The sequence below is a fragment of the Trichechus manatus genome, unplaced genomic scaffold, assembly GCF_000243295.1.
Source record: "Trichechus manatus latirostris isolate Lorelei unplaced genomic scaffold, TriManLat1.0 scaffold00074, whole genome shotgun sequence".
Lineage (NCBI taxonomy): Eukaryota > Metazoa > Chordata > Mammalia > Sirenia > Trichechidae > Trichechus > Trichechus manatus.
The window spans coordinates 8,131,759-8,153,363 of record NW_004444010.1 but is presented as its reverse complement, the minus strand read 5'-3'; the positions used below and the strand labels follow the sequence as shown (position 1 = coordinate 8,153,363).

Sequence of the window (21,605 nt, the reverse complement as noted above, 5' to 3'; positions counted from 1 at the left end):
GGAGGGAAAGAAGGGATAACAGGCACCAAGCAAATCAGCAGAGCACATTACATTAGCCCTCAAGGCTTTGAAAATAATCTTCTGTTCTCTGAGACAATTTACACAATGGCCTTGCCCTCCAGACTCTAGATATTGGCCACACTCTCCAGATTCTGAGTGGAGGCCCCTCGGCCCTGGGCTTCAGCTCCACTTTCTAGGCCCACTGGGACAGCAACTCTGCTCCCTTGGCTTTAGGTGCACCAGTCTCCTAGTCCATCTGAGTGGCAACTCTGCCCTTAGAAACACCAGAGGCCATGGCTCCACCCTTAGAAGCCCCTGAGGTCATGGCCATACCTTTTGTGACTGAGGCAGCTGAGCCTCTTGTGTCCCTTGCCTCTTCAGCTTCTGCTTCTGTTTCCTGTGGCCTCTTGGCCCTCAGACCTCACGCCCGCATCTGCCCTGCTGGGGCAAGTGTTCCAAAGCTCAGTAGCTCCACCAATAAGTGCCCGGAGGCACCCCACTCCACCAGAAAGCCTCATGCACACAGGCACTCAGCTCTCTTGCTCTGTAGGTCAGCAAGCCTAGCTCCACTGATAAGTGCCCGCAGGCACCCCACTCCGCCAGGAAGCCTCCTACACACAGGCACTCAGCTCTCTCGCTCCATGGGTCGGCTCCAGAGCCATCTCGAACTGGTCTCCTGGTTCTGCTGCTGTTGGTTCTCTGCCACTGCTGCTCCTCTGCCGCTGCCGCTTCTCTGCTGTTGCAGGTTCTCTGCTGCTGCTGGTCCTTTGCTGCTGCTGGTCCTTTGCTGCTGCCACTGCTCTATCCATTCACAGTTTCAAAACTGCTTCCACATTTTAGGTATCTGTTAGAGCAGCACCCCACTCTCAGTTCCAAGTTCTGTCTTAGTCATCTAGTGCTGCTACAACAGAAATACGACAAGTGGATGGCTTTAACAAAGAGAAATTTATTTCTTCACAGTAAAGTAGGCTAAAAGTACAAATTCAGGGTGTCAGCTCCAGGGAAAGGCTTTCTCCCTCTGTCGGCCTTCTCATCAGTGTTCCCCCAGACTAGGAGCTTCTCCACACAGGGACCCCAGGTCCAAAGAACACGCTCTGCTCCTGGCACTGCTTTCTTGGTGGTATGAGGTCCCCGTCTCTCTGCTCAGTTCTTTCTTTTATATCTCAAGAGATTGCCTCAGGACACAATCCAATCTTGTAGATTGAGTCCTGCCTTACTAACACAACTGCCACCCATCCTCCCTGATTAACATCATAGAGGCAGGATTTACAACGTATAGTAAAATCACACAATACCAGGAATCATGGCCCGGCCAAATTGATACGCACATGTTTTGGGGGACATAATTCAACCCATGACAATTAGCTTTTTCAAAAGTATTTATGATCCACATTTATTACTTTTCTTTCTGCACTTTTTTATCATCCTACACTAATATTGTGACAGTCTTTTCCAGCCTATTGTCTAACACTTCAAATACAAAGAATAAAAGTCTTTTTCATGTTGTATCATGTAACCTTACAATTTTATAATGGTTTCTCTGTTTGTATGCTCCATTAAACTCAGCTCATAAGTAAATAAAGCAGTTTTGCATTCAGTTTTACCTTCATCTAGTTCATCTTAGGTCTACTATATAGTTTTTGAGGGACTTCTTTGTTTCATTTTCTGATAACTCACTTAGCTGTTTTCCTGGAAACCAAGCTAGTTTTTAGATCCCATCTGGGTTTTAGTTGGGGTAATCAGTGGACTCAGAAGATAAAAATTTTCCATACTTTGCTGAGAATGTGGAAACTAAACTTGATTTTTAAAAAGCCTGTAAAACTCACAAAGATGATAAACAATTTCTGAATTTTTTCTCACAGGCACAGTATCCGTGCTCTTTTTGATTTTCCTTGTCACCTTGAAGGCTGTTCGCTTGGGATTCCATTTGGAATTTCATTGGTTTACACCAACAGAATTTTTTGTACCAGGTGAGCTGTTATAGACAAATAAAAATTAAATTACAATGGGATCTTTAAGTTAACTACTCTTATATGCTGTTCTAAAATAAGTAATGGTAAGTTTTATGCTTATCATTTTTATTAATGCTGTTAATAACAGTTGAGATTACTTTGGTTTTCTTGAAGTTAGAAGTAAACAAGACCCTTTGTCCTTTTTACTTGGGAGTTGAAATTCATTGAAGTTATATTACAGTTAGAAAATCAAGAACTCATTCTCTAGATTTTTCTGAGGAAACGTATTCCTAGAATTTCAGAGACTTAGAACATGGTCAGTGATTAAAGTATGCAGATAATAACTGCTCATTAACGTTATTGTTGCCCTTATGGGCTTTTCTATTTTTCAGGCTAATTAAGATGATGATGATTAAATGTTTTCTTCACTCTCTCTTTTTTTTTCTCATGGTTATAACTTGGCATTTTCTTCAGTATCACCGAAATTTAGGAGTATTTTGAACATGATAAAAGCACTGTGAAACAATGAAAAGATAATGCAAAATGAAGAGACGGATTAAGAGCTTGGCTGCTAACCAAAAGGTCAGCAGTTCAAATCCACCAGCTGCTCCTTAGAAACCCTATGGGGCAGTTCTACTCTGACCTGTAGGGTTGCTATGAGTCAGAATGACTTCATGGCGCTGGGTTTGCTTTAGGTTTGGTTACTCTTTAAAGTTTGTATTTGTAGTTGTTTACCACCCTTTGTGTTTCTTTTGTTGCGGTATTCCTGGGTTTTCCAAGTATATTGAGTTGGTGGTTATGGATACTTCTTTTCAGAGCCTATGAGAAATTAGCTTTGATGTTTCATTTCTATTAGAAGCTCACAAAGACTCAAAAGTTAATGTAAATTCAAGATAAAGGAAGTACTGGGCTTTAAAGGCACCCTTCCCTACCAGATTGTATTTAAAACTGGACATGGATAAAAATGTCAATTTTAAGCTAGTCCTTCCATCAATGGATAAAAATAGTCAATGATATTATTTTCTAAAATTAGGTCTATTGTGATTTATATAAAGAGTGCTAAAAGTTTGTGCTAATGATAGAACATTAGAGAATAGACATTAAGGGAAAGGGAGAGGATAAATAGCTATTTAGAAGACAGGAAAAGATCTGTTGAAATCTATATTAAGCCATTTATGTCACTTTACTTCATTTCTAAATGATATGAAGGAGGGTCATGAGGACTAAAAGAGGCTTGTGTTGATATTTATGGTGCTGAAATCAATTCTGTACTGGTATGCTTGAGCCAGTTGTTGCAGCCACTGTGTCAATATAGAATTAATTAGAACTCTAAATTCTATATTGATTGAAGAATTTCTCAAGAAATGAAAATACATCATAAATCTTTTTCTAAAGGTGCATTGCAAATCAGAGAACTTTGGAGGTTATGGATCTTTACTATTCTGATGAAGAAATCAGAATAAACATGTAGTTCTGATTGAGTCTTCATTTGTATACTCTTGTTTCTAAACGTTTCTTTATGATGTAGTAGATTCCATCACCCTTTTTCCCAGGTAATAAGTTTTCCCAGGAAAAGTAATGAAATTGAACCTACTTATCCTTTCATTCCATCCTTTCTTGCCTACCCAAGGACTTTACTCTTGCAGTTATCCCTTCTTTCTCCTTAATCGTGTATTATCAAATTTTTCCTCTACTGAATTACCCTACCAGTTATATAAACCTGTCTCCCAACCCAGAAGACAAAAACTCATATGACCCCGCATTCCGCTCTAGCTGTTGCCTTTTTTTTTTTTTTTTGGGTCTGTGCTCACTGTCTCCATTTCTTCCATTTTGCCTTGAACTCACTTCTTTTAGGACTTTGTCCCAGTCACTCCACTGGAACTGCTCTTATTAAGACAACCAATGACTTCATCTTACCAAATTCAATGACCAGGTCTCACACTCTTACACAGTCTTTCAGCAGCATGGGCACATTTGATCACTCCTTCCATCTTAAAACACTTTCTTTACTTGACTTCTAGAACCTTACTCTCTCTTTATTCTACATAACTGGTTACTCCTTCTCATATTCCTGACTCTAAATGATGGAGTAATCCAGGGATTAGTACTCAAACCTCTTTTCTCTTTCCCCTTATTCCCTATGTAATGCCATCTAGACACCTGGCTTTATACATTGTCTGTATGGTGATTGTTGTTGTTCTTAGATGCCATTGAGTCGATTCCTACTCATAGTGACCCTATGTACAATAGAACTGCTGCCCAGTCCTGCACCATCCTCACAATCGTTGGTATGCTTGAGCCCATTGTTGCAGCCACTGTGTCAGTCCATCTCTTTGAGGGTCTTCCTGGTTTTCGCTGGCCCTCTACTTTACCAAGCATGATATCCTTCTCCAGGGACTGGTCCCTCCTAATAACATGTCCAGAGTACGTGAGACAAAGTCTCGTCATCCTTCTAATGAGCATTCTGGCTGTACTTTTTCCGAGATAGATTTGTTCCTTCTTCTGGCAGTCCATGATATATTCAGTATTCTTTGCCAGCACCATAATTCAAAGACATCATTTCTTCCTCAGTCTTCCTTATTTATTGTCCAGCTTTCACATGCATATGAGGCAAAAGGGAAGAACATGCTCGGCATTTCTCAGGCTGAAAGAATTAAAGACAAAATTCAAGCTTCAAGTTACAATATTGAAGGATTCCCTGGGTAAAATATTAGCAACGCCAGAAGCATCAAAAGAGGATGGAAAGAATACGCAGAATCACTGTACCAAAAAGAACTGATCGACGTTCAACCATTTCAGGAGGTAGCATATAGTCAGGAACCGATGGTACTGAAGGAAGAGGTCCAAGCTGCACTGAAGACACTGGCGAAAAACATGGCTCCAGGAATTGACCGAATACCAACTGAGATGTTTCAACAAACGGATACAGTGCTAAAAGTGCCCACTCATCTATGCCAAGAAATTTGGAAGACAGCTACCTGGCCAACCAACTGGAAGAAATTCATATTTATGCCCATTCCCAAGAAAGATGATCCAACCAAATGTGCAAATTACTGAACAATATCACTAATATCACACGCAAGTAAAATTTTGGTGAAGATCATTCACAAATGGCTGCAGAAGTATATCGACAGGGAACTGCCTCAAATTCAAGCCACATTCAGAAGAGGACATGGAAGCAGGGATATCATTGCTGATGTCAGATGGATCCTGGCTGAAAGCAGAGAATACCAGAAAGATGTTTACCTGTGCTTTATTGACTATGCAAAAGCATTCAACTGTGTGGATCATAACAATTTATGGCTAACACTGCGAAGAATGGGGATACCAGAACACTTAATTGTGTTCATGAGGAACCTGTACATAGATCAAGTGGCAGTCATTCTTCATATAGTCCAGCTTCCTGGATTATTCGCTCAGCGTACAGATTGAATAAATATGGTGAAAGCATACAACCCTGACGCACTCTTTTCTTGACTTTAAACCACGCAGTATCCCCTTGTTCTGTTCGAACACCTTCCTCTTGGCGTATGTACAGGTTCCTCATGAGCACAATTAAGTGTTCTGGTATCCCCATTCTTTGCAGTGTTAGCTATAAATTGTTACGATCCACACAGTTGAATGCTTTTGCATAGTTAATAAAGCACAGGTAAACATCTTTCTGGTATTCTCTGCTTTCAGCCAGGATCCATCTGACATCAGCAATGATATCCCTGCTTCCATGTCCTCTTCTGAATGTGGCTTGAATTTGAGGCAGTTCCCTGTCGATATACTTCTGCAGCCGTTTGTGAATGATCTTCACCAAAATTTTACTTGCGTGTGATATTAGTGATATTGTTCAGTAATTTGCACATTTGGTTGGATCATCTTTCTTGGGAATGGGCATAAATATGAATTTCTTCCAGTTGGTTGGCCAGGTAGCTGTCTTCCAAATTTCTTGGCATAGATGAATGGGCACTTTTAGCACTGTATCCATTTGTTGAAACATCTCAGTTGGTATTTGGTCAATTCCTGGAGTCTTGTTTTTCACTAATGCCTTCAGTGCAGCTTGGACCTCTTCCTTCAGTACCATCGGTTCTTGAGCTTATGCTACGTCGTAAAATGGTAGAACATTAACCAATTCTTTTTGGTACGGTAACTCTGTGTATTCCTTCCATCATCTTTTGATGCTTCCTGTGTTGTTTAATGTTTTCCGCCATAGAATCCTTCCATATTACAACTAGAGGCTTAAATTTCTTCTTCAGTTCTTTCAGCCTTGAGAAATGCCAAGTGTGTTCTTCCCTTTTGGTTTTCTACCTCCAGGTCTTTGCACATTTCATTATAATACTTTACTTTATCTTCTCGAGCCAACCTTTGAAATCTTCTGTTCAGTTCCACTATGTGTCTGTCAGTTTGTAGTACTGTGGTGGCTTGTGTTTTACTGTGATACTGGAAGCTTTGCCACTAGTATGTCAAATACCAGCAGGGTTACCCTTGGTGGACAAGTTTCAGCAGAGTTTCCAGACTAAGACAGACTAGGAAGAAGGACGTGGCAGTCTACTTCTGAAAAAATTGGCCTGTGAAAACCTTATGAATAGCAGCAGAACACTGCCTGATATAGTGCCAGAAGATGAGCCCCTCAGGTTGGAAGGCACTCAGAATACGACTCGGGAAGAGCTGCCTCCTCAAAGTAGATTCAGGCTTAATGACATGGATGGAGTCAAGCTTTCAGGACCTTCATTTGCTGATGTGGTACAACTCAAAATGAGAAGAACAGCTGCAAACATCCATTAATAATTGCAACGTGGAATGTATGATGTTTGAATCTAGGAAAATTGGATGTCATCAAAAATGAAATGGAACCCATAAAGATCAATATCCTAGGCATTAGTGAGCTGAAATGGACTCGTATTGGCCATTTTGAATCAGACAATCATAGAGTTTACTATGCCGAGAATGACAAATTGAAGAGGAATGGTGTCATGTTCATCATCAAAAAGAACATTTCAAGATCTATCCTGAAGTACAACCCTGTCAGTGATAGGATAATATCCCCCTACCTACAAGGAAGACCAGTTAATACGACTATTGTTCAAATTTATGCACCAACCATTAAGGCCAAAGATGAAGACATTGAAGATTTTTACCAACCACTGCAGTCTGAAAATGATCAAACGTGCAATCAAGATGCATGATAATTACTGGTGATTGGAATGTGAAAGTTGGAAACAAAGAAGAAGGATTGGTTATTTGGAAAATATGGCCTTGGTGATAGAAATAACATGAGCGATCACATGATAGAATTTTGCAAGACCAACAACTTCTTCGTTGCAAACACCTCTTTTCAACAGCATAAACAGAGACTATCCACGTGGACTTCACCAGATAGAATACACAGAAATCAAATTGACTACATCTGTGGAAAAATACGATGAAAAAGCTCAATATCAGCAGTCAGAACAAGGCCAGGGCCAACTGTGGAACACACCATCGATTGCTCATATGCAAGTTCAACTTGAAGAAAATCAGAACAAGTCCAGGAGAGCCAAAGGACAACCTTGAGTATATCCCACCTGAAATTAGAGACCATCTCAAGAACAGATTTGATGCATTGAACACTAATGACCAAAGACCAGATGAATTAGGGAATGACATCAAGGACATCATATATGAAGAAAGAGGTCATTAAAAAGACAGGAAAAAAAGAAAAGACAAAAATGAATGTCAGAAGAGACTCTGAGTTGCTCTTGAACATAGAGTAGCTAAAGTAAAAGAACTGAACAGAAGATATGGTGATTAGTACTAACTTTATATTTCTGGCCCAGATCTCTCCACTAAAATCTATAATCATATACCCCTTCTGCATCTCCACTTGGCTATGCACTAGATATCTCAAACTTAAAAAACTGGACAAAAACTAAATATTTGTTTACTTGCTCATCCACCCCCCTCCACCAACCTGCTTAACCTGCTCATCTCCCAGGCTTCTCTAGCGCAGAAAATGGTTGCTCTAATTTCCCAGTTGCTCAGGCCAAAAACTTTGAAATCATCCTTGACTGTCCTCTTTCTCCAACCCCCACCTACAATCCACCTACAAATCCTGTCAGCTCTACTTTCAAAATAATTTGAGAATCTGACTACTTCTTACCATTTCCACCAATAAGAACTATATCAAGCTACTAATCTCTGACCTAGATTATTCTAATAGCCTGCTAACTAGTCTTGCTGTTTCCAATCTGTCTTCCCTGCTGTCATCTATTCTCCACCTAGCAGCAAGGGTAATGTTTTTAAAACCCAACCCTCAAAAGCATCGTATGTTTTCCTGCCTCATTCACAGTAAAGGCAAGACTTTATCATACTCCACAGGGCCTTATAAACTCTGACTGATGGCTGCCTCCCTGCTATCATCTCTTACTACTTTCCTTCTCTTCAGGAGCCCATTAGATGCTGCCTAAAAACAGGATTCATAGTGGAACTGCTGCAGTCATACAAAAAAGAAAAGATAAGTTGAGATCAGAGATGCTGTAGTGATCCTTTTTTCACTCTCACTAAATCAGCAGAATATCTAGAAAAGCAATGATGGTGAAAACACTATCAGAACCTTGGAATATAGCTAAAGCACTGCTTGGATAATAGTTCAGAACTGGGTAATGAGTGATCTAGTACACAAATTCTATCTCACTGGCTGCTTTCTCAGACTACTTCCACTACCAACTATGTCACTTCCGGTCCTCTGGTCAATAGATACTAAAATGGAGTTAGAAGTACAAGAGATTAACTGAGGGAGTACTTGTGAAAGATAAAGTAGAGAAGGAGCCAGAGAAGACAGCTACATCAGACTACGATGTAGCTCAGATACTTATGAAAGGAGAAAGGCAAAGAAAGATTGGATAGGAATGGACTCAAAGTTTCAGCCAACCCACTGTGGAGCTCTGGTACAAAGATTGTTCATAGAGGAGTCCAGGTTGGGCAAAAGTGACCAGGCCCTAGTACCCTGCTCTGCTCAGTCATTGGCTAGGACTGAGAGGGTGTGACTTCCGGGGAGAGTGTGACTTCCATTTGAACAGGGCAGCAGTCCCAAAATTACTGCAGAAGGAGGCTGTCAGCTAACTGCATAACTTTCAGCAGGTTCTCACAGGTTTACAGGAGTAGTACAACTTCATGGCTGCCAGAGTAAAGTGTATAATTATTTTAAGAAAAGTTCAGCATGTTAACATTAAAGTTATTCCTAGGTCATATTTATGTCAGTTTGCTTTTGTGAATGGAATCTTTTGTCTTTTTATAGCTTCTAACCAGTTTTTACAGATGTGTAAGGAAAATGTTGATTAAAAAATTTTTTTCTATCTAGCTACCTTATTTTGAATTCTTACTAGTTAAAGAGTTTTTCAGATGTTTCCTTGCAAAGAATATCTGTGATAAGGTTATTTGCAGATAATAATTGTATCTTCTTTCCAAAAATGATACCTGTGTTATAATTCTGTCAGTATAATGCTGTTGATCTGAAATGATCAATCTTTTTCTTGTTGAGAAAGTACCCTTCTATTCCCAATTTATAGATTTTTTTTTAAACAGAAATGAGAGTTGCTCCCAAATTTATTGTCATTGCTCAGAAGTAAAAAGTTAAAAAATTCTAGACAGGAAAAGGGAGAATTTACTAAGAAAAATACACTGAATTACTTCCACAGACAACAATTCTGATGAAAGTTAATAAAAAACATGATGGAAAACAGTAATGTGTATGTTTTTTAGATTTAAACTCCTGATTTCTTCTAGAGCTAGTACTTGATTCTTAGTAGTTCTCACTTCCTTTCCTAAAATAGCATGGCAAAAAGTAATTAGAACTTTCTTTTCTACATTTCTACTTTTTACACTAAAGAATCCCTGGAAATGGATTGTTCCCCATTTTGCCACCTCTTTTGCCTAGACCCAGCACTATTTTCAAGTAAATCATGGTCTTCTACATAAAATCAATTTTGTCACTTTTGTATTAGCAGACTTCAAAGACAGAAATCAGCAGTGCTTTTAAAAATTTTTTTTTTTTTTTTACTTTTATCCTTATTTCAAAGTAATTTTGTGTTCATTGTAGAAAATTCAGAGAATGTAAGTAAGTGGTTAATTTAAAATAAATCCCATCAGCAAGATAACCATTATTTACATTTTTGTGGATATTCCTCCAGTCTTTTTTCTTTGCATGCACACACTTCTACGAATAAAAATAAAATCATAATATACATGCTATTTAAATCATGAACATTTTGCCATGACATAAAATATTCCTCTGCAACATAATTTTTAAATACTGTATACCTCTGTACGACTATATTGTAGTTTAACCAGTCCTTTTCTTGTGTGCAATGTTTTGAAGCAGTGCTTTTTAGTCACCGAAGAATATTAAATGACCAATTCTTCCCTCACTGATTCCTTTTCTAGAGGATTTTCCTGGCAAATTAAAATACTGGAAAGGGGAAGGACTTTAGAGTCAGGCACACTCTGGATTTGAATCACTGCTCTATCACATGCTAGTTGTGTGACCTCAAACAGGAAGAGCTGATATAAAGTACCTGCACAGAATAGTCATTTCTTGATTCCGTTTCTTCCCTTTTTAAGTGCTTTGTCCGTGGGTAATGCTGGCCTTGAGGAAATTTGTAAAAACATTTTACTATTCTTATACTCTGGACAAAACAGACAACTGATTTTTAATAATCAACTTTCGGCTGCTGATATTCATCCTCTAGTTGTCAGTTTTAATTTTATTTTTTCTCTTTTTGTCCTAGAGATAAGATTTCAGTTTCCACAACTGACGGGAGTGCTTACTCTTGCTTTCTTTATTCATAATTGTATTATCACACTCTTAAAGAACAACAAGAACCAAGAAAACAATGTAAGTAATTATCTGATGAATTAACTTTCATATCTCCTGAGGACAGACTCTTTAAATCAATATTTGAGGCACTTTAGGTTTGGAATACAATTAAGCAGTTTTATTGCTGGATCTTAATTTTTAAATTTAAACCACAGAGCAAAAATCAATAAACTTTTCCTGTGAAGGTTTGGATGGTAAATATATTAGACTTTGCATACCATATAATCTTTGTTACATCGGTTCAACTCTGCCCTTGTAGCATGAAAGCAGCCATAGACAATATGTAAACAAATAAATGCTTTTAAGCGCACAGGTAGCAAGCCAGATTTGACCCACAGGCCATTGTTTGTCAACCCCTGCCATAGACCAACCACTGGAAAAATAAACAGGTATAGCTAGTAAGCTAGTAGTGGTGTTAAGATAAAGGAATAAAAAATGTCCAAGTAATCCAAAAGAAAGCAGGAAAAAAGGAACAAAGAATGGATGGAACCAGTAGAAAGCAAATAGCAAGATAGTACATTTAAACTCAATCATATTGTTAAATTACATTACATATAAATGATCTAAACACTCTGATTAAAAGATAGAGATTATCAGACTGGCTAAAAAGGCAAGAACTAATTACAGTCAGCCCTCTGTATCCACAGGTTCTGCATCCATGGATTCAACCAACCATGGATCAAATATATTTAGGGGGCGGGGGAGGGAAGTGATATGTAGGCATACCCTGCTGTAGCCTCCCACCATTTCATAGATCCTCAGTCTTTCTGCAGCACTCGTTGTTTGAGCATTGTTCACTTCACATCTGACATATACTATGTAGTTAGGCCTACGAAGGTTGCATCTGTACTGAACATGTACAGACTTTTTTTTCTTGTCATTATTCCCTAAACAATACAGTATAACAACTATTTACATTGCATTTACATTGTGTTAGGTATATAAGTAATCTAGAGATGATTTAAAGTATACAGGAGGATGTACTTAGGTTATATGCAAAGTCCTTTTATATAAGGACTTGAGCATCCATGGGTTTTGGTATCCATGGGTGTCCTGGAACCAATCCCCCATGGATACTGAGGGATGACTGTATATGCTATCTACAAGAAACTTACTTTATAACAATATACCATTATCTTAGTTGTATAGTGCTGCTGTAATACAAATACCACAAGTGGGTGGGTTTAAAGAATAGAATTTTATTTTCTCACACTTCTGGAGGATAAAAGTTCAAATCTGGGCCTTGGCCATGTTGATTTCTTCCTTGTTGGTTAGTCCGAGGCATTTCTTGGTTCCTTGGTGTTCCTTTGTTCCTTGGCATTCCTTAAATTGTAGACAATCCTTACATGGTGTCTGTCTTCTCCCATATGTGTGTCTCTGTGCATATCTTTTTAGAGCTCAGAAATGATTAGGTTTAAGATCCACTCTACAATGGTATGGCCTCATTAACATAACAGAAAAAAAAGCCCTGTTTCCAAACAAGATCACATCCACAGGTACAAAGGTCAGGAATTCAACACATATTTTGAAGGGACACAGTTCAGTCCATAACAACCATGCGAACACTAAACATAAAGTGGAGCAGCTGTATTAATATCAGACAAAGTAGACTTCAGAACAAGGAGTACTGTGAGAGATAAAAAAGAACATTACATAATGATCTTTAGAAATCAGTTCCTTAAGAAGACATAATATTTATCAAAGAACTTTACCAAAAAAGTGAAAAGACAACCTATAGATTGGGAGAAAATTTTCAGGAACCATATATCCGATAAGGGTCTGCTATCAAAAAAAAAAAAAAAAAACCTGAACAACATAAAGATAGGCAACCTAATTAAAAAATTGGCAAAGGACTTGGACTGTTCACCAAAGAGGATATTCCAGTGGTCAACAAGCACATGAAAAGAAGCTCAACATCATTAGCCATTACACCCATTGCTGTGTAGTCGATTCTGACTCGTGTATTCCCTATAGGACAGAGTAGAACAGCCCCATAGGGTTTCCTAGGCTGTAGGGAAGCAGACTGCCATGTCTTTCTCCCATGGGGCAGCTGGTGGTTTCGAACAGACAACCTTTCAGCTAGCAGCTGAGTGCTTAACCACTGCATCACCAGGACTCCTTCATTAGCCATTAACCCATAACCCGTTGCCATCGAGTGGATTCTGACTCGTAACAACTCTGTAGAACAGAGTTGTTATGCCCCATAGGATTTCCAAGGAGCAGCTAGTGGATTCAAACTCCTGACCTTTCGGTTAGCAGCCAGGCTCTTAACCATTGCGCCACCAGGGCTCCTCGTTAGCCATTAGAGAGATGCAAATCAAAACTACAATGAGATACCTTCTCACCCCTGTTAGGATGACAATGATTTTTTTTTAAAAAGGAGAACAATAGGGGTTGATGAGATTGTGGATAAACTGGAACCCTTATCCATTGCTGGTGGGAATGTAAAATGGTACAGCCACTGTGGAAATCAGTTTGATGGTTCCTCAATAAGTTGAACATAGAACTATCATATGACCCAGCAATACTAATCCTAGGTATATACCCAGAGGAAGTGAAGGCAGGAATGCAAACGCAGACCTTACACCCGTGTTCATTGCAGCACTTTTCACAATAGCCAAAAGGTGGAAACAACCAAAATGTCCATCAACAGATGAATAGATAAACAAAATGTGGTATATACACACAATGGAATACTATTCAGCCATAAGGAGAAATGAAGTCCTGATGCAGGCCACAACGTGGATGAACCTTGAAAGCATCATGCTGAGCAAAATAAGACAGTCTCAAAAGGACAGATACTATATGATATCACTTATATTAAATAAGCAAATATATAGAAACCAAAGCTTATTAGTGGTTAGCAGGGATGGGGGCAGTTTTTGCTTAGGGGGCATTGAGTTTATGTTAATGGTGGAATGATTTGGAAAAGGATAGCAAGAATTGTTGTACTAATTGAAGAATGTAATCAATGTAGAAATTGTTGAATTGGCATAGGTTTTGTTATGTATATTTTCACCACAATAAAAAAAATTTTGTAAAAGATGACATAATAATTCTAAATGTGTGTACATCCAGTGGCAGAACTTCAAAATAAAGGAAGCAATAAACTGCCAAAACAGAAAGGAGAAATAGACAATTATAGTTGGAGATTTCATCATCCTTCCCTCAGTAATTAATAGAACAAATAGAAAATAAGTAAAGATATAGAAAACATAAAAAAAAACTATCAAGTTACTTGATCTAATTGACATTTATAAAAGTCTTCTCACAATAACAGCAAAACACACCTTGTTTTCAAGTACACACAGAACATTTACCAAGATAGACCATATACTGGGCCATAAAACAATTCTCAATAATTTAGAAGGATTCAAATCATACAAGGTTTCCTAACCATGCTGGAATGAATTTAGAAATCAACAACAGAAAAAAAAATTTGGAAAATTCAGAAATATGTGAAAATTAAGCAACACATTCCTAAATAACCAGTGGGTCAAAGAAGAAATCACAAGAAAAATTAGAAAATAATTTGAAAATGAAGACACACGTACCCAAACTTATGGCATGTTTAGAGGGGAAGCAATGATTAGATAACCTTTTACCTTAAGACACTGGAAAAAGAAGAGCAGAAGAACCCCAAAGCTGCAGAAGTTAACCACTTACTTGTTGCTTTGTCTGCAGATTTTTAATTCTGGTTGACAGCTCCTAACTATGTAAACAAATATAATAATTAAGCCCTAATGGAGGGCTGTAGACTTATTAATGAAATATGTAAAAAGGAAGACTTCATTTTGCCCAGGGGTTCTGAGAAGGCTAGAGTAGAGGGTAATGGTTGACAGAGCCATTATGAAGGCAGAAAGCTTTCTAAGTAGGGGGATGTTCACTCTCAAGTTAGAGCAAGAATGTATGTCAGACTCTTCCTTCTGCAACTACTGTTTATACGTCCAGCATGTTACCTGTGAAAAGAGCATGAGCTTTGGAGTTGGGTAAATCTGGATTTGCCATACCTTCTATCTTGGTGAACTTCCTCCTGCAGATTCATTTTCTTTGTGTGTAAAAATAACATTAATGATACTTACCTCTCAGGGTTGTAATGAGAATGAAATATTATAAAATAGGAAAAGTGTTTACCTTATCTGGCATAAGGTAGGGGCTGGAAATTTTTAGTTTCTCTCTTCCTCTTCCCCTTTCTCTCCTGACATTTATAACCTGTAGCTATTTCAATTAACAGAAGAGAACATCTTCCCCTTTAGGTTCTTTCTAGTGCCTTTAGTTTTGAATTACCTTCTACTCATCTGTTGCTGCCAAAAGCTTATCTGAGATAACTGTTTTCAAAGAGAATATATTAATTCTTCCCCAGGATTCCTTCCTATGATGTTAAATCAGATCCCTAGAAAAGTACATAACTGAACCACATCAGTTTTGCCCTTCTCCCTTCTCTTACCACTGCACTAGGCTTTCATGTTTTGTCTGGTGTTTCACCAAGGACTCATGGTAATATAAGAAAGCCATGTATGAAACATTGCTTCATTGTTTTATAAGAACTATAATTAGGATATTCTTGATATTGCTCATCATCCTTTATGCAAAGATATTGGAAATAAATTATTCTCTGTGTTCAAGTCTAGGAAAAAGTTTCTCCTAATGAACCGTGATTCTTAGAATTAGACAATAAGGATCATATAGCTCTTCTTTTTTCTGTTTTTGCCATGATTTCTGGAAAACTTAAGGTTTAAGTTTTTTTTTTTATTTTTTATCTCCCTTCCACTTTAAACTTGGCTTTTATCTTGGACATTTTTGGTCTTATTGTTACTTAGACTGTTGTCATAAACAATTTTAAATCTTTTGAGGAAATCTCAAGAAAGTCTTAACTGTCCTAAGTAAATTTTCAGAACTTTGGAATGTGGAAGCAAAACTGAGGATATACTTAATGCCCTTTACTTTTAAGTCCTTTACGCTTCCCTTTCAAATCACCTGACTCATTATCACCTGAACTAAGCTGCCTAGGCTAAGTTTTAGGACATTTAGAATGATATATAGGAAATATCTATTTTATCCTTACAGGAAATAGTGTATATGTCATTAATGTGTGTATGTTATATATCTTGGTACCAACTAAGTCTTCTGTCTATCCTAATCAACATGCTGACTTAGAGCAAGTACCCTAGAAACCTATTTTTTGGAAGTAGGATTCTTATGTATTAGATCACTCTATCCATAAAACCATGCTTCTCAAACTTTACCACCAAAGTCTCTCTAATGACAGAGGAGAAAAACCTTGTATCCCTGGGAATCTGGGGATGAACAGCAAAATTTCAGTGAAGTCTCCTGTTTTGTCTTAATAACTCATGCATATTTTTATTGTGCTCATAATTAGCTTGTCTTACTAGAAAATAGTCTTAAAATAATTAACCAGTTAAATTACAGGCAGTCCTCACTTTGCACAATTCCTATATGCACTAATTTTAGCTACCACAATACATGAACTGTGAGCACTTGTGTAAAGTACAAACTAGTCCTTCAATCCACAGATCACTATTTAAGCAAAGATGTGCATCTCGATTAGTGATTAATCGCACCGCTTCTTTCAAAGCCTGTCAGTGATTGGTCACTGCACTTGTGTTATTCAGTTCATACACAGACTGCAAAGTAGGTCATTGTGTTGCCTCCTTGTCTCCCAGTGATAAACCCACATTTTGTGATATTTTACAAAAATGGATAATTGAAAGAGAAAATTGGCAAACAAAGGTGAAAGTGCAACAGAGAAACAAAAAGTGATAATGCTGGAAATGAAATTCGAATTGAACATAAACAGAGTTATAAAAGAAATTGATGAGTATGGAAATGTTTATACTGCTGCCATTCTAGAGACTGTAGATATGCAGCCAGAGGAACTTAGTGAAGGCAAACTTATCAATATAAATGAGGAAAGTGGTTGTGAAAAGAATAAAGATGTCCCCAGGGAAGTGATACTGGCAAAAATCTTCACACCCGAAGAATTTTTGAAGATACTTCTCGGCATTGAAAGCACAAAGATAAAATGTTGGAGCTGATGCAAATTTAGGAGTATGACAATTCACCAAAGCACAGGAAAGATGCTTATCCATATTATAAGTTATATGATGAGAAGAAGGCAAGCTCTGTTCAAACAACTCTTGGTAAGTTTTTACAAAGAAATAAAACAGTTTAATTCTCAATGTTTCTGATGTTTTAAATTACAGTATACAAAATATATATTAGTTTTACTATTTTTTTTATTTCCTTATACAGTTTCAGGTTACATAATCATTTTTACAGTCTCCTACTACTGTGAAAAGCAAGAACTGTTTGTACTTAATGTTTGCTTCCAAAACTCTGAAGTAAAATTGCTCCTTTGGAAAATCATACCATGTTTATCTGGAGGTATACATGCCCTAGTGTGAGAAGCACAGGACTGAATAGAGAGATGTTTTTAGTTCTTGGGCCCTCAAAGACGGAACACTATGGGCCTGAAATCTGTCTTTCATATGTAAACATCATAAAATGAGTCATTGTCTCCTTTGAATTTGGGGACTAGGGCTTTGTAGAACTAAGATGTTAGATTCACCTAATAAAATTTGATTCAACTTTTATTACCTACAGAAAATATTTTAAAACAAAGATGGTTTAACAACAGTGGATGGTGTTTTCTTACTGTCTTAATTAAATCTAGAGTGTGAGTGATGATCTAGCTTTCAAAAAATCAGTTATACTTTATGTTTTCAAAATATAAATAATTACCTCATGGAAGCTCCACAGACACATCCAAACTCTTTGAGGGACTGAATTGCTGGGCGAAGGGCTGTGGGGACCATGGTCTCGGGGAACATTTAGCTCAATTGCCATAACACAGTTTATAAAGACAGTGTTCTACATTCTACCTTGTTGAGTAGCGTCTGGGGTCTTAAAAGCCTGTGAGCAGCCATCTAAGATACTCCACTGGGAGTACGAAGGGAGAATGAGGAGAACAGGATACAAGGAAAAGATTAGTCTAAAAGACTAATGGACCACAGCTACCAAGGCCTCCACCAGACTGAGTCCAGTACAGCTAGATGGTGCCTGGCTACCACCACTGACTGCTCTAACCGGGATCACAACAGAGGGTTCTGGACAGAGCTGGAGAAAGATGTAGAACAAAATTCTAATGCACCCAAAAAAGACCAGATTTACTGACCTGAAAGAGTCTGGAGAAACCCCTAGAGTATGGCCCCCAGACACCCTTTTAGCTCAGTGGTGAAGTCACTTCCGAGGTTCACCGTTCAGCTGGGTATTGGACAGCCCCATAAAACAAAATGGGACTAATGAGGCACAGCAGTCCAGGGACAAGGACTAGAAGGCAGAAGGGGACAGGAGAGCTGGTGATAGGGGACCCAAGGTTGAGTAAGGACAGTGTTGACACGTAGTGGGGTTGTTAACCATTGTCATAGGGCAACATGTGTACTAACTGTTTAATGAAAAACTATTTTGTTCTGTAAACCTTCATCTAAAGTGAGAATAGCAGCACAACTGGAAGAACATAATCGATGTCACTGAACTGTGCATGTAGAAATTTTTGAAATGGTGTATCTTTGGCTATGTATATTTTCACCAAAAAAAGTCGATAAGGGAGAGGGTTGACATGTCGTGAGGTTGTTAACCAATGTCATAAAACAATATGTGTACTGACTGTTTAATGAGAAACTATTTGTTCTGTAAACCTTCACCTAAAGTACAATAAAAAATAAATAAATAATTACTAATGATAAAGTTAACATTTATGAAGCACTTTCTATGTGCCAGCGATGTGCTAAATATGTAAATATATATACTAATATATAAATAAATATATTAACATAAAGTAAGCTACATGGATACTATTTTCTTTTTATTTATTTGATGATTATACCTTTCAGCAGGTTACAGTAAGTAATTTGACTTGTAGAAGTCTTATTAATATCATTATGTATATTTTCTTGATATTAAAGTCAGGAAATGTGAAACTTGCCAGGAACTCTGAATCCATAATGTTGATGGTGGACTAGTTATTCTAAGCTCAGTAAATAAAGTTTTGAAAGTAGAAAAGAAGACAAAAGAATAGCAGAGGCTTCCTTTTCTTCTCTATAAACTATAGTTGGACTTGGATCTAAAGACATTTGTGAAGAACAGTGAGGCTCCTAAACAGGCGCTCTGGTGGTATAACAGTTAAGCAGTCAGCTGCTAACCAAAGGGCTAGTGGTTTGAACCCACCCAGAGGCTCCATAGGAGAAAGACCTGGCGATCTGATCCCGTAAAGATTACATCCTAGAAAATCCTATGGGGCAGTTCTACCCTGTCACATGGGGTCACTGTGAGTCGAAATCGACTCAACAGCACCTAACAACAACAACAAACAAGTATAGTACTAAAATATTTCAGGTTTTCCAAATTTGACTTAATTTCATATAATTTTTTTTCCACTAAAAGTAATTTTTTTATAAGTATAACTAAACGTGATATAATTTCTATTTCTTAGTAAGGCATACACTACAAAAGAAAAGTAGGGTTGAAGACCATCTAACTTCTTTCTTCTAGTCAGAATATATATATCCTGTAACCATCCTGGGTATGTGGACTCACCTCTTTGTATTTCCTCATCTTGTTTGGATAAAAACCTGTATTTACAGTGCTTTTTTGTTTGTTTAGTTTTATTTCATCTGTCTTTATTTAGTGTTATTATCCTTCTTAATTCTTTAAAAAGGATTGTTGTTGCTGTTAGGTGCCATCGAGTCGATTCCAACTCATAGCGACCCTATAGGACAGAGTGGAACTACTGCATAGGGTTTCCAAGGAGCGGCTGATGGATTTGAACTGCCTACCTTTTGGTTAGCAGCTGAGCTCTTAACCACTATGCCACTAGGGCTCCTAAAAAGGATTAGAGATTCCTTATATCTTAATTTGTTATTTACTTTCTGCTTCTTCTCTGTAAGTAATCTCTGTAGTTACTTGGCTATACATCAGCAGAAGTTTTTATGTAAACGTTTGGGTAGATCTGTGTGGTCAGTTTCTGTCATTGTAATTAGTAAATGCTCCACTGAATAGTATTTTCACCATATACATTTAGTGGAACAAATAGTAAACTGTGTTTTGACAAACAGAATATGCTCCCAGCCCCACTTTTGGCCCCGTTGTAAACCCAGCCCTCATTCTGAGTTCGCATTCTACCTGTAATTTGTTCCTTATCCCTGCCAGCATTACTTATACATGAGGCAGAGTAGGTTATCTTATTAATTTATACACTTCTTGACATATTACCAGTTGTTATGGTCACTTTTGCTCTTTTTAAATATATTTTTTTTACTTGGAGCCTCATTTTCTAAACAATAGCCTTTCCCACCCTTTTCATTTAAATGGGCTTTCAGGAGGCCTGGTACAGCGATGCCTTAGGTTAGAGCCAGAGAATGGCATAACCTACATGTGTACTACATGCTATTCGTAGGTGGCATGTTTCCCAGAATAATGCTGTACCTCATCTGCTTTTATAATGAAAGCATCATTTCTATTCATTAGAGTATTTTCAGATGAAAGTAGATATGTAACTCCTGACCCAGTTCTATTGAAAGTACATTGGAGTACTGTGAAGTAAATAGAACTTTTATGATTTTAGTATTTCTCTTGGGTCTACGAGAGTAAGTCAACAAGTATTGCTACTAGGGTTCCAGTTCATACATGCGGGGGTTTATTCCAAACAAAATGTGTTTAAACATGTGTCTGCGATCAGGTTTCTCAGTAGTACACGTGTCTTAGTCTCATTAGGGTGCTTTCAGAAAAAGGATACTTTCTATGCTGTGGAAAAAAACTGAGGTCAGGGCTAACATCAAATTTTTAAGAAACTCAAGTGGACATCTTCCCAAATCACTGAAGCTTTGAAACAAGTTTATGGGAATGCTGCCCCACAAAAAAAACAACGGTTTTTAGATGGATCAAGTGTTTTAAGGAAGGTCAGGAAGACCTCAAAGATGAGCCAAGAGAGAGAATACTGCTCAGGAGGTTATGGCGACTATTTTTTGGGATTCCAAAGAGGTCATCTTGATAGATTTTCTAAAAGGACACAGGATGATCACGAGGGATTATTATGAAGAAGTTTTAAGAAAATTGAAAACTGCATTGGTGAGAAAAAACCCAGGAAAGTTGTGCCAAGGGTTTTTTTCCATCACACCTTCTTCGAGAGTAGCAAGGGCTATACTACAAGAATTTTGTTGGGAAACCCTACCCTATCCACCATACAGCCCTGATCTTGCCCCTTCAGACTTAAACTTTTGTCCCCCAAACCCAAAGAACATTTAAAAGGAACACAGTTTGAGTCCCTCAAGGATGCCAAAACTTCTGATTTGACCTGATGTAAATCAAAGAGTGCAGAACTCTTCCGGGAAAAGTTAGAGAGATGGAAACACTGCCTTCTGAAGTGTATACACCTAGATGGATATGTCAAGAAACAATGGCTTCACTTTTTTTTTTCATTGTACTTTTAGATGAAGGTTTACAGAAGAAATAGTTTCTCATTAAACAGTTAGTACATATATTCTTTTATGACATTGGTTAACAACCTCACAACATGTCAACACTCTCCCTTCTCGACCTTGGGTTCCCTATTACCAGCTTTGCTGTCCCCTCCTGCCTTCTAGTCCTTGTCCCTGGGCTGTTGTGCCCCATTAATTTCATTTTGTTTTATGTGTCTGTCTAATCTTTGGCTGAAGGCTGCACCTCGGGAGTGACTTCATTACTGAGCTAAATGGGTGTCCAGGGGCCATACTCTCAGGGTTTCTCCAGTCTCT

The 21,605-nt window shown here is 37.9% G+C and overlaps 1 protein-coding gene across 3 annotated transcripts in view; it reads left to right on the top strand.

The window, feature by feature from the left end:
• The window catches only part of SLC38A9 (solute carrier family 38 member 9), a 96,097-nt gene that overhangs the window by 53,119 nt on the left and 21,373 nt on the right, over positions 1 to 21,605 (top strand). For all 3 annotated transcript variants that reach the window (XM_023734977.1, XM_023734978.1, XM_004380471.3), the window contains one exon: positions 10,706 to 10,812. In XM_023734977.1, the coding sequence (XP_023590745.1) occupies positions 10,706 to 10,812 (107 nt within the window). The remainder of the gene's footprint in view (positions 1 to 10,705; positions 10,813 to 21,605) is intronic.